This window comes from Perissodus microlepis, chromosome 8 (genome assembly GCF_051167445.1).
Source record: "Perissodus microlepis isolate ML-2025 ecotype Zambia chromosome 8, ASM5116744v1, whole genome shotgun sequence".
Taxonomy (NCBI): domain Eukaryota; kingdom Metazoa; phylum Chordata; class Actinopteri; order Cichliformes; family Cichlidae; genus Perissodus; species Perissodus microlepis.
Genome location: NC_140468.1, coordinates 22,724,611 through 22,737,453, shown reverse-complemented (window position 1 = coordinate 22,737,453; position 12,843 = coordinate 22,724,611). Strand labels below are relative to the sequence as shown.

At 39.7% G+C, this 12,843-nt stretch overlaps 1 protein-coding gene across 1 annotated transcript in view; it reads left to right on the top strand.

The window, feature by feature from the left end:
• cacna1g (calcium channel, voltage-dependent, T type, alpha 1G subunit) overlaps positions 1 to 12,843 on the top strand; it is a 310,938-nt gene that overhangs the window by 100,913 nt on the left and 197,182 nt on the right. The window contains exon 3 of the mRNA XM_084938287.1: positions 6,202 to 6,311. Coding sequence (XP_084794413.1) covers positions 6,202 to 6,311 — 110 coding nt within the window. The remainder of the gene's footprint in view (positions 1 to 6,201; positions 6,312 to 12,843) is intronic.

The window sequence follows — 12,843 nt, the reverse complement described above, 5'->3', positions numbered from 1 at the left end:
ATGGCATTAATGTAATAAATCCACCTCATCCTCTTGTAAGACCTCTAGTAAACAATATTTTGTATGCATCAGTAAAACCTGCCCTTTACATCTTCACCTTTCAAAAGGTTTCCCTGAATTTTGAGTTGTTATTAACTATAAAATTATTATATTTATAATCCTTTGTCCTTTAAAGGAGGAAAAAGCACATGCATTTAAAGACTTTTCTATATATTTTACAGTGACAATTTGACTTATAGTCTATAAAATTAAGTGTGTACTCTGTTGGAGCAAGTTGTAATCAGAGGATAATAAGCAATTATAATATATAGCGTATATAGGCTAGCAGTAGCAGTGCCTAAAGCATTTATTCAGCGCTTGCTAACATTAGCTACTGTCAGACACCAAAAGCTGCTGGCTGTAGTAGACCAAGGCTAGCTACAAACAAACCGCTAAACACTCAGACACAAACTCACAGAACAGGTGTTCTGTGTCTTTCAGTGAATATCCATTATACGCCCCCAGAGGCTTAGTCAGCAGACTAGCCAGTGGGAGCTAGCCTGTTTTTCCTGTCTAACTCCAGAGGAAAAGCTGCTAATTGGGGATGCTAACTAAGGTTGTCGGTTACACAGTTGTAGACCATGTAGCACAGAGTGCGTCTTAGCAGAACTACTTATTTACTTGCTAAAGAGGCTGAAAGATGCTGTATATTTGAGCTACAGAGTCAGATGGTAATTATTTTGTAATGAGGTTATTACTGGCACTGACTCCTTTCACTAGTTAAGTGAACCATTAAACATTGCAGAAGCACCAACTAAGTTGTTTAATAAAAACACAAAATACAAGCTTGCATTGTTTTTTTAAAAAATTATTATACATGTTTTTTTGAGTACCTTCTTTTAAATGTCCGTTTATGTTGGTTTGGTTGGTGGTTTCATATCGGCATATACACATAAATGCCGCGAATCCCTGAAATTTGGTAACATAACAGGGGAAATAACTGTTTAAGGTGAACAATCAAAGCTGCTACCAACTGGAACGAACAATGCTATTTGATTGAGACAGGGTGTTTAAAGGGTTTAACTATGTAACCAGCTCTAACTCTCCAAACCTCAACCTTCCTCTGTATTGATTTAAAACTGCAGCAAAATTGCAGCCTTGCTAAATAACAGATAATATAAAGTCTCCATTGAACCACCTATAGCGTGAGCCACTAAGGATCTATAAAAATATCCATCCATTGATTTGTAGCTAGTGTAGCTACCAACCAGCAAAGGGGAGCATCAGATTGCCTAAGGTCTTGGGTATCTGTCTGGGTATTAATCTTCAGCCTGGGCCTACAAAAGCATTGCTAGTTGTTCTTGCTCTTAGTTCTTATTCCTTGCTTCCAAAGGTTCATGTGTAAATTTTCAAATTTTCTGTTTTTTACACCATGTAAGTGTTTAATATAAATCATACTCTTCACATCCCAACTGAAGATGGCTCACAGAGCTTCAAAAATAAGTGGCCTGTCAGAACTCACTAATTTGACACATCTTCATATTATTGCAGAAGAGATCATTTCTGGTGAAAGCGTAGGAGGCTGAGAGGGAAAAGGGCAGGGCCAGGGAGAGATTGATTATCACATAGTAATTCTGCAGAGATGCATGTAGACCTGCCTTTCTTCGTACTGTACTATAGATTCATGCAAAGTGCATACAGTTCCCTGTTTTATGTCCTTTGGCAGAGTACGTTTGCTTCCTTTATGAATGTTTTCTTGCTGACCTATCTAGTATATACAGGGAGTGCAGAATTATTAGGCAAATGAGTATTTTGTCCACATCATCCTCTTCATGCATGTTGTCTTACTCCAAGCTGTATAGGCTCGAAAGCCTACTACCAATTAAGCATATTAGGTGATGTGCATCTCTGTAATGAGAAGGGGTGTGGTCTAATGACATCAACACCCTATATCAGGTGTGCATAATTATTAGGCAACTTCCTTTCCTTTGGCAAAATGGGTCAAAAGAAGGACTTGACAGGCTCAGAAAAGTCAAAAATAGTGAGATATCTTGCAGAGGGATGCAGCAGTCTCAAAATTGCAAAGCTTCTGAAGCGTGATCATCGAACAATCAAGCGTTTCATTCAAAATAGTCAACAGGGTCGCAAGAAGCGTGTGGAAAAACCAAGGCGCAAAATAACTGCCCATGAACTGAGCAAAGTCAAGCGTGCAGCTGCCAAGATGCCACTTGCCACCAGTTTGGCCATATTTCAGAGCTGCAACATCACTGGAGTGCCCAAAAGCACAAGGTGTGCAATACTCAGAGACATGGCCAAGGTAAGAAAGGCTGAAAGACGACCACCACTGAACAAGACACACAAGCTGAAACGTCAAGACTGGGCCAAGAAATATCTCAAGACTGATTTTTCTAAGGTTTTATGGACTGATGAAATGAGAGTGAGTCTTGATGGGCCAGATGGATGGGCCCGTGGCTGGATTGGTAAAGGGCAGAGAGCTCCAGTCCGACTCAGACGCCAGCAAGGTGGAGGTGGAGTACTGGTTTGGGCTGGTATCATCAAAGATGAGCTTGTGGGGCCTTTTCGGGTTGAGGATGGAGTCAAGCTCAACTCCCAGTCCTACTGCCAGTTTCTGGAAGACACCTTCTTCAAGCAGTGGTACAGGAAGAAGTCTGCATCCTTCAAGAAAAACATGATTTTCATGCAGGACAATGCTCCATCACACGCGTCCAAGTACTCCACAGCGTGGCTGGCAAGAAAGGGTATAAAAGAAGAAAAACTAATGACATGGCCTCCTTGTTCACCTGATCTGAACCCCATTGAGAACCTGTGGTCCATCATCAAATGTGAGATTTACAAGGAGGGAAAACAGTACACCTCTCTGAACAGTGTCTGGGAGGCTGTGGTTGCTGCTGCACGCAATGTTGATGGTGAACAGATCAAAACACTGACAGAATCCATGGATGGCAGGCTTTTGAGTGTCCTTGCAAAGAAAGGTGGCTATATTGGTCGCTGATTTGTTTTTGTTTTGTTTTTGAATGTCAGAAATGTATATTTGTGAATGTGGAGATGTTATATTTGTTTCATAGGTAAAAATAAATCATTGAAATGGGTATATATTTGTTTTTTGTTAAGTTGCCTAATAATTATGCACAGTAATAGTCACCTGCACACACAGATATCCCCCTAAAATAGCTAAAACTAAAAACAAACTAAAAACTACTTCCAAAAACATTCAGCTTTGATATTAATGAGTTTTTTGGGTTCATTGAGAACATGGTTGTTGTTCAATAATAAAATTATTCCTCAAAAATACAACTTGCCTAATAATTCTGCACTCCCTGTACACATTTCCTTAATGAGGACAACTTCTGATTTAATTACAGCACAGGCAGCAGCGTATTCTACAGGTGTAGATTAAACTTGTACTGGAAAAGCAATGTTTAGTTATCTAAATTTGGAAGAAGCTAATTAGCACACATTATTAATAGATATATTTAAAAACGCATCTTTAACCATTCCCTGTCATATGCAGAAGCATTATTATTTTGTTTCAAAGGTTTTTGGAAATTAATTTATTATCAGTTTGCTATATTATTTTTGCACAAATAGGACCAAATTTGCCTGTATTTGAGCTGGAAGGAAAACCAAGTTTCATCAGTGTTTTGTTTTTGTTGTCTTTAAAAATGAGTTCGATAGCCCTACTTTAACAAATTAGCTTATAATGATTCGTTTCTGTTTATTCGTGGGCTTCTCAAAGTTTTGATGACTTGAAATTGCTAGTGTATGGTTAAGGGCAACACAGATAAAATGGACCCATTAATTAAAATAACTATTTATTAAACAGTTAGCTGATAAAAAGCTTCCTGACAGCACAGGAGAACCTGCAGAGATGTTGAGGGATTCCTAACCCTGCACATGCTTTCCAGGAAGTGCAGTTTGAAATATAGTCCAGTAGTAAAACAATCAAGCCTTTGTTGGCCTGAGTAGATATTAAGAAGTGAGTCTAGGTTTCGTTTTTTTATGCTAATTTTAAATCATGTTTCAAATTTAGTTCACTCATTTTGTTTGTTTGTTTTTAGTTAGGCGTCAGGCCCTAGAGACCAGTCTGCAACCTGCTGGTAATCTCCAGTTGTGGGACATGATGTGTATTACACAATTGGTTGGCGAGCGGTTGCCGGCTATCACCAGGTGAAATTGGTCACTTGCTTCACTAAATCATTTGCCCACTGCAGGTATTTCTTCTTCGTAGGTTACTAATGCAATTTACATTTAAACCTGCTGTACAACAAAACATTTCCTATTCTCCTCTCTCCATAACGTTTATATATAATGGTAATTTGTTGGCCAATGAGATAATAAAGTTTCTAGCTAGTTTTGTCTGGAGCTTGAAGGAGCTTTATGAGGATGTATGGAGAAACCTAGCGATAATGGTTTGCGCTGGTGAAGACTGCTAATATCAGTCGCTTAAACAAACAAGCCCGTAGAGCTCATTATTTTTAATTAGCCCCGCCTTCTTCTTCCTTAACTGCAAAGACATGCTGGCGCTGCCATAGTGTCGATTCCAGTTTGCACTCTTTAAAACTTTTAGTGCCACTCTTCTCAAAGTAGAGGCCCTCGTGGCTGAGCTTTTGTTTCCTGCTTAATGATCCCGCTCCATGTACTGACTGATCTTTTTAATTGCATCCCTTTGGACTCAGAACTTTCTCTGCATTCTCCAGTGTGTGACATAATCAGGCACAGCCTTCCAGATGCAACAATCATTATCCAAGTGATGCTACCGAGGCTTCCTTTGGACACAGACTTAAATATCCAGCCTACATCAATCAATACTCCTGTTAAGAACTGTTTGGAACTACCAAAGATTGTTGTATTCTTGAATGCTTCTGCGTAGCATAGGTAATACTTAGTGTCAATTAATGGAGGCAGTCAAATTCCTGATTTCTTATTTTTATGTATCTGAAACATTTAAGAGTGACAAAAAAAAAGGAAATCAGGAACATCCACACACGTTCTCATCATCTAACAGATGCATTGGGGGTAACTTTGGGTTCAGTACCGTGACCAACGATCCCTGAGCACATGGACTGTAGGAGCCCAGGATTGATCCAACAAACTTCAGCTACCACCTGAGCCACAGCCCAGAAGAACGAATTCAAGACTGCTTAGCTGAGACATTTGAGATTCTTTTCTACTTCGTGTAAAGCAATCAAGCCAGCGGAGGCTTATTTGGACTAGCACAACAGAGGGTTGTTTAAAATTCTCTGTTTCACCATTGTCATCCATCCTGCTCTTGCTTTTCTGTATTGACAGGTCATGCTGACCCAGCTTCATAATGGGTCAGTGGGATGAACGAGCAAGTGGCGACTAATGCGATAAAATACAGACAAGTCATTTGTCCTCACGGCCTGCATGCACACTTTTACACACCACTCCTTCTATTCACATGTGTGAAATGCTCACACTTGGACACACACACATATGACAAACTGTTTTCTTTCTGTCTAACATTGTTAGCCAGACTGGATGCAGGGTGCTGCCTGCAGGTGTAGTGCCATCTATAATACGAGTGGTGTGTGTTTGTTTGCATGCATTCAGTAAAAATGCGGCGTAATTTTGTGTGTGTGTGTGTGTGTGTGTGTTTATTGAAACAGTATTACCCTAATCTGTGTTTAGTCTCATCATTGATTGGTGTCACATTGCTCTAGCTGGCATTTAGCCTAACCACATTAGGTCTGCCCACTTCGACCCCACAGTCAATAAAATTCATGCGCTATGCATCAAGATGTCGCCACGTTCACTAACTGTAGACTTCGTCCTCCTTTTAGTCAGCTTTCCAGTCTTCCAGCATCTGCCTTTGTCGTCTTTTGTTCCGCCTCAAACGATCTCATCTAAAGTGCCTATCCATCTCCCTCGCTAACACCCTGAACAATTTCCAACATGCCTTCCTAACGGATCTTTGGTTAAGAGAAATGAGAGCAGTGACTGACACTCTGTACAGTTACAAGCAAGCTTTCCTATTTCCCAATTTTTCCTTCTTGGCTTGTTCTCCTCTCAGAAACAGCTTTTGATATAAAGAGATAAACATGCATCACTTTATCAGATGAGGCTGGGATAATGAGGTCACTGGAGAAAGCCTTGAGAAATGCATATTTTTCTGCCGATTGTCACTGTAAGCTGCTGTCATCTCTCTGTGTTATATTCCTTAACTACTGTTCTGCACATGGTTCGAGCGAGCGTCCATGCTGGTGATCCTGCTGAACTGTGTGACACTGGGCATGTTTCATCCCTGTGAAGACATCAACTGTGACTCAGAGAGGTGCAAGATCTTACAGGTAAGGCTGTTCCTGAATCAATATGATATGTATGAACTGTGTAAGTTGTAATTGTGCTTCACTTCCAGGACATCAGAGTTCCTATATATGTGTGTGATTGAACTTGCACAACAACGGCTTACTAAGAGTCAGTAGTTGTCATGTTTAAATTTGTATTTGCTTTTACATATTGTGGGTTCAGTGTGTTTACATGAGTTGGGTTACGTGGGAAGAATGATATCCTGTACTTAATACAAAATGAATTAATTAGTTTTTAATCTATCTTAAACTCAATTTTATGAGTTGACACCGGTAGAGGGAGGCCAAAACCAGTTGTACCAGTTACCAGAACTAAGCTAACATTATCTGTCAGTTAACCTGCACTGAGCTTTTAATTTTAAATCATGTCTTATATCGGTTGGTTGATTTCATTCATTTATCACTCATATTTTATTAAGCAGGTTTTGAAGTAATTAAGTTTTTAATAATCTGAAGGTAAAAAGTTAATGATTTAATCAGCTCGTTTCTGTTTACATATTTCTCCAAAGGTTCTCGAATGATTTTGTACTGAGCTAATTTTTTAAGAAAGAAATTATAAAAAGGTTACTTTAAAAAAAACAAAAAAAACCCAGTATTTAATACAATGTTTAATTACTAAATTTAGTGTTAAATTTTACAAGGAATTATGAATGCATGTTGTTGACCGTGCTAGCTAGTTTTAGCTTTAGGTGATAACTCCTGAGGTCAGCAATCTTATCCAAATGTGGCAATGATTATGTTCACAGGGTTTGAAATGATGTCTGAAGGCCTTGTTTCTCAGACTTTTCATGTAGAATAAAAAAAATACACACATTTATACTATTTCAACTCTCTCAGCCTACACAAACCCCCACCCTCCAATCACCTTCAGACTTTAGACTGTGTAAAACAGTTGTTAATGTGGCAGATGGGGTGTATAGTGGTGCATTGTCCAATATCTGCTTGACAAACTCTAAAATTCAAATTTCCACTTCATAAAATTTCATTTGCAGAGCAGTCCTTACCTTTAAAAATATCCTGACATCTCCCTCTCCTGCTTTGTCTTTCTTACATCTTTCTCCATTACTGGGTGTTGCACGCTGAGCTTTTTTTCCTCGCTCCGGGAAACACTGTCAGCTTGACATTAGCTAGCAGACAGAGTTTGTGAGGAACTGCAAAAATGGTTTGTGTGTTTGGTGAGATTTGTTGAGCTGTTTGAAAAGTGGCATTTGAAATTACCACCCACTTAAAAACCTTATTCCTTTTATGCACACTCCTCTTTTGTAGCTCAGTTCAGCTAGTAGCTGAGTACTGCAACTGAACCTTTATTTACATCTGCACCATGAACATAACACAGAGATGAGAAGAAAGAAAGGATGTGTTGATGGCATAACTGATCTGTGGGATGTTATTATTTTCTAATAACTGAGTATCAATGCCACAACTGGAAGTAAAACCAGGCTCCAACACACAAAAAATAGCTAATTTGCAGGTAAATATATGTTTTAGCCTGTCTATCAGATTAACTTGCTCATCAAGTAATGGTACCAGTATAAGTCTGGGCCAGGTAAGCCCCTGGTTGTCAGCTAAGAGGTTAAGAAAATACTAGAATTTCACCCCAAAAAATGGAGCACAGACTTCTTGGGTGGTCTGCGTCTGAAGGTCAGCTTTACCACAGGTGAAGCTTAGCAGCCAGCTATCAGCTACAGTAGCCAGTGTCAGCACAACCGTCAATCAAAGCAGCCACAGGCCTAACTGTGAGCCTTAATGCTATCCATATGGATGACTTTACTCACTGCCTGGCAATTTCCAACACTCTTTACAATCCACACCACCCATTTGCAATGCAGGCTTTTAAGTGAACTGTGGTTTAACAATTGTCCAAGAACTCTTTGCCAGATGTCCAAGTGAAAGAAGGAACATACATATGCATGGCAGCAAGACACTTCCTTTACTGGCGCTCATTTATCCTTTCCTTTATGAAGACAAAAACAAGCAGTGTAACTGGAAAATATTAAACAGGTATTTCAGGGACAGCATCCACACACTCTATAGCAAGTACATAAGGACAACTAATGCAGAGTGTGGGAAGAAAACATCAGACGTTAATGCTGCGCAAATCCCTGTTTGCGTGGCAGATCATGAGGCAACACAACCATTATTTAAACAAAACTATAGCAGCTGACAGGGAGCAGGAACACTGAAACACTGAGATAAATTCTAAAAATGTCTAAAAAACAACGCATTTAAAAGAATCCCGGAACAAGCTGCTGCTTTCCAGCATATCTGGTCTCTGCAGCTCCCCCCATTTACATTATCTGAGATGTAAGATAAACAACAATATTATGTGGAGGCGTTTCCATTAATTTACAGACCTGCTTTAACCCAGCAAACACTAATGGAGGAGCGCCGCTGTTCACACTGTGAAAAGCAGAAGCCTAGAAAACACTTTGTTTTCTGTGCTGAGGGAAACAAGCGGAGTGAGGTGCAGCAGAATGGATCCGCGTTATCTGGCATTGTTCATCTTCTGCAGTGAGGAGATAATGTGCTTGCAAAGTGTTTCCAAATAGATTGAATCAGAACTAAGTCATCTTATTTTCTTGTCCACTGACTCTGAAATTCAGCAGTTTCATTCCAATATGAGATATCTACTTCGTGTATAGTCTCAGATATTAAAGTCGGCTTAGTGGGTAACGCATGTGCTGATCTGGAGTGTTGGAAAGGTAAAGATAGTAGGGAAATAAAAGGGAGGAAAAAGGAAAGCAAATAAATTAAGGTTAGGGGCAAGAAAGGAAATAAAGGGAAATGAGCAAGAAGAGGACATTTATGGAAAAAGGAAAAAGACACGATTAAAAGAAATCACAGAAACAGGACATAGGAGATGAAAAAGAATGCAGGGAAGAAAAGGAAGGTAAAGGAATAAGAAAATGTGAAGCAAGGAAAAGGAGGAAGGACAAGATATTAAATTAGGGAAAGGAAAAGTACTGAAGAGAAAGGATAATAGAAGTAGGAAAGGAAGAAAGGTGAGGTAACACAGAAAAACAGCAGAGAAGAAACGAAACGAAACGAAGAGCAAAAAAAAGAAAGTGGAGAGGAGAGGACGGAAAAGCAAGGGGATAAAAGCAGGGAGGGAGAGAAGATGTTAAAATAGAGAATATGGAATAAAAGGAGGTTAAGAAAGGAGAGAAGACAAAAGGGAAAGATTAGACAGAAGTGAGAGGAAAAGGGGGAAAAGAAAAGCAGAGGTGAGAAAAGAGTTACAAAGAAAAATGGGAAATTTGGTGAAAGAAAGTAGGGGTGAATTCGAAGAATGAAGGTAGAGGAAGCAGGAGAAGGAAAAGGACAGGAAATCAGAAAAATAAAAATGCAAATGCAAAAGAAAAAAGAAGAAAGGAAATATGAGGAAGAGGTGATGATGTGACAGGTGAATATGGAGAACAGGATATGTTGAGACGGTTGTGGGGGGGGTAACACGGAGCAGAGCTTTGTGAGGGTGCTGTTGCCAGGGCAGCCCATCCACTCCCTGCATCTCTTCTGCTCGCCGACATGAGATGAGATTTAATTCAGCGGCTCTCCTCTCCGAAGCGCAGACAAATGTACGGCCGAGAGGCTAAACGCATTCTTATTCATTCCTCGCTTCCTCCATTTCAATCTCCCCGTCATCGTAAGCGATCATAAAAGCACACGCTCGCACCGCTCAGCTGTCTTTGCCGCACCGTCTCAGACGCCCTCACTCTCCAGTTTTGTCGGCCTCTTCTCGTTCCTCTTCCTTCTGTTTTTTTTCCCCCAACAGTTTTCCGTCTCCATAGCCAAATACAAGCTTCAGCAGGCAGCTACAAGTTGATCTTGTTGGCTTTATTCAGCTGGTTCAACAAACTGTAACACTGGTCACTCTCTGTGTTAAGTGTTAGTGTATAATAAATGAGCGATTTTATCAGACTGATGACAAAAGTATGGCCATAACTTTGTTACTGCAATCAGGCCCACAGACAGAGATAACAAAACCCAGTAGCAAAAACATAAATGCACACATTGACTGAGATGGATAAACTGCCATCATAAATAAACCAACTGTAATTACTTCATTTTACATCAGGAATTCTACTTTGTCTCCCTGGGCTAATGTGTTCCCCAGCTATGCTTTCCCTCTTTGGCTGTGTGTGATGACAAGCTTGAAGTCACGAAATTGACGCTTTTAACATTTGTTATTGGCAAAACATTTGTTTAAATATAAAACCTGGCTGTAGTTTCAATATGGATACCGTGCAAAATCTCCCCTCGTTCATTATACTTCGCTTCCAAGGAGACAGACTTTCTTTTAAAAGAAGTTGAAAGTAATGAAAGGAGCTGTAGTTCTTCAGGCTTGCTGACGTTTTTCTTTCAACATTGTTTGCTTTTTCAATCATTTTCAGTCCAATCTGTGTACCTGACTGTCTTCAGAGTATTTTGTTGTTTTGTCTCTTGATTGTTCACTAATTTATAAATCTAATCTATAAATCATTCGAGCATACAACAGTGGATTAACCAGTGTTGTATCCACACATAACAGAAAACTGTAAAAAAACAGTTTTGAATTGCATCTTTAGGCAATTTGTTACCAGCAGCCTTTCATAAAAACACTTCATTTGACTCATTTCTGTAGTTGCATCAATCTGCATCAATACAAAATGAAAACAAAAAAATAAAAATAAAAGAACTCCATCCATTTTCTTCCACTTGACCTCATCAGGGTCGCGGTCCCAGCTACCATAGGGCGAGACCGGGGTACATCCTGGACAGGTCGCCAATCTGACGCAGGGCTTTAAACAAATATTAGCCAAAAGCTCAGCATGGTGTACCGTGTCTCCTTAACAAATGTGTGCACACTAGACAAGTAGAAGATAGAAGAAGTGGTGACTTTGAAAACTATCTATAGCAGATGAATAGTATCTGAAAGTCATGTTCTTAAGAAGCAGAATAAGAAAAATCTTGCAAAGATGTCACACGACCTCCTCAAAATAGTCTCAGTGGAAGACTTTCAATCAGCCCTTCCTTCTTAAGGAAAGATAACAAAGGAAAATTAGGTGTGCCAAATTACTAAAGAACTGGACTAAAAATTAGGTTTTATGATCATCAAATCATCGACATGTGTGGAGTAGATCAGAAGAGAAGTACAACAGTGAGTGTCTACAGCCATTTGTAAAACACGGTGGATCCTCTGTCACTGAATTTAAGAGAGTGGTATTTGGGATATTTTCAAAACTGATGGAATAATGAACACATGAAAGTATAATCAGATTTCGATCCACCATGTTGATTGGCATTCTTCTAGCTCAGGAGGCAGGTTAGTGATTGGAAGGTTAGTAGTTTGATCCCTGGCTCCCCCAGTCTGCATGCCAAGTATCCCTGGGCAAGATACTAACCCCAAGTTGCTCTCCGATGCATCCATCAGAGTATGAATGTGTGTAAGTGTTAGCGCCTAGCTAACACTGAAAAGCATTGAAGAAAGTGCTCTTGTGAATGGTATGAATGGGTGAATGTTGTATAAAGCACTTTGAGTGCTCCAAGAGAGCACTAGAAAAGCGCTATATAAGAATCAGTCCATTTACCATTATGACAATGATCCCAAACACAGAGCCAATGCATTAAAAGCAGTCAAAGCATGCATTAAAGTATGCAGTAAAGGTGAACCTGGATGCACAATGGGTCATTATGAGTCATGGTTTGGCCTCCCTAAAGCCTGGAGTGTCATTGAAGCTGTGTGTGATCATCTTAACAGAGAATGGAACAAAAGGCAGCCGTCATCCAAGCTTAAAGAAGCCTGGAGAACTTTTCCTGAAGACTAATCAAAGAAATGGCAAGAAGCCTTGCCTATCAGAGTTTAGGCTGAAGAATAAAGAGGCTTCTCACCAAAACCTAAAGAAATGGAAGATAACTCAAGACTTTTACACACTACTGTACTGTACTTTAAAGAAATACTTTTTCAAAGTATTTTCTTTAGAAAACACACTGTGTTGTGTTAGTAGTTGACACAGTGTCAGGTATTTAAAGCCCTTAACTTACCCCAATAACCCTCAATCAAACATGAGATCACCATTGCAAGATATTTTAGAAATGCAGAAAATCTTTTCCCTCTTACTTTCGCACTCTTTTAAATGCAGTGGCCTCTCTAGCTGCTCTACTTTAAAGGCCTGATTGATGGCGTACTGCTGTGATGATTGCCCTTCCTGCAGGTTCTGCTCTCAAAACTGAGAACTACTGAAGCTCTGTTAGAGTGGCGGTAAGCTTCATGAAAAGTGTGTGCCTTTTTAAATTGTCCCCAGTCAGTAGACTTTGCCAAAGGTTTCAGTTCAGTTCTAGAGTCACTTCAGTGCTTGTTAAAGCAACAGGATTCAGCAAATTTGTGTCTAAAATGTAGTATTTTATAAAGGCTAAATGCTTCCTATCACATTAATGTTAATGGATCTGTGTTCCACAGTTGCAAGCTCTCAGATCAGGGCTGTGCTTAACACAGATAGCATGAGGGCTAATGAGGGACCATCGCCAAGACTTTGCT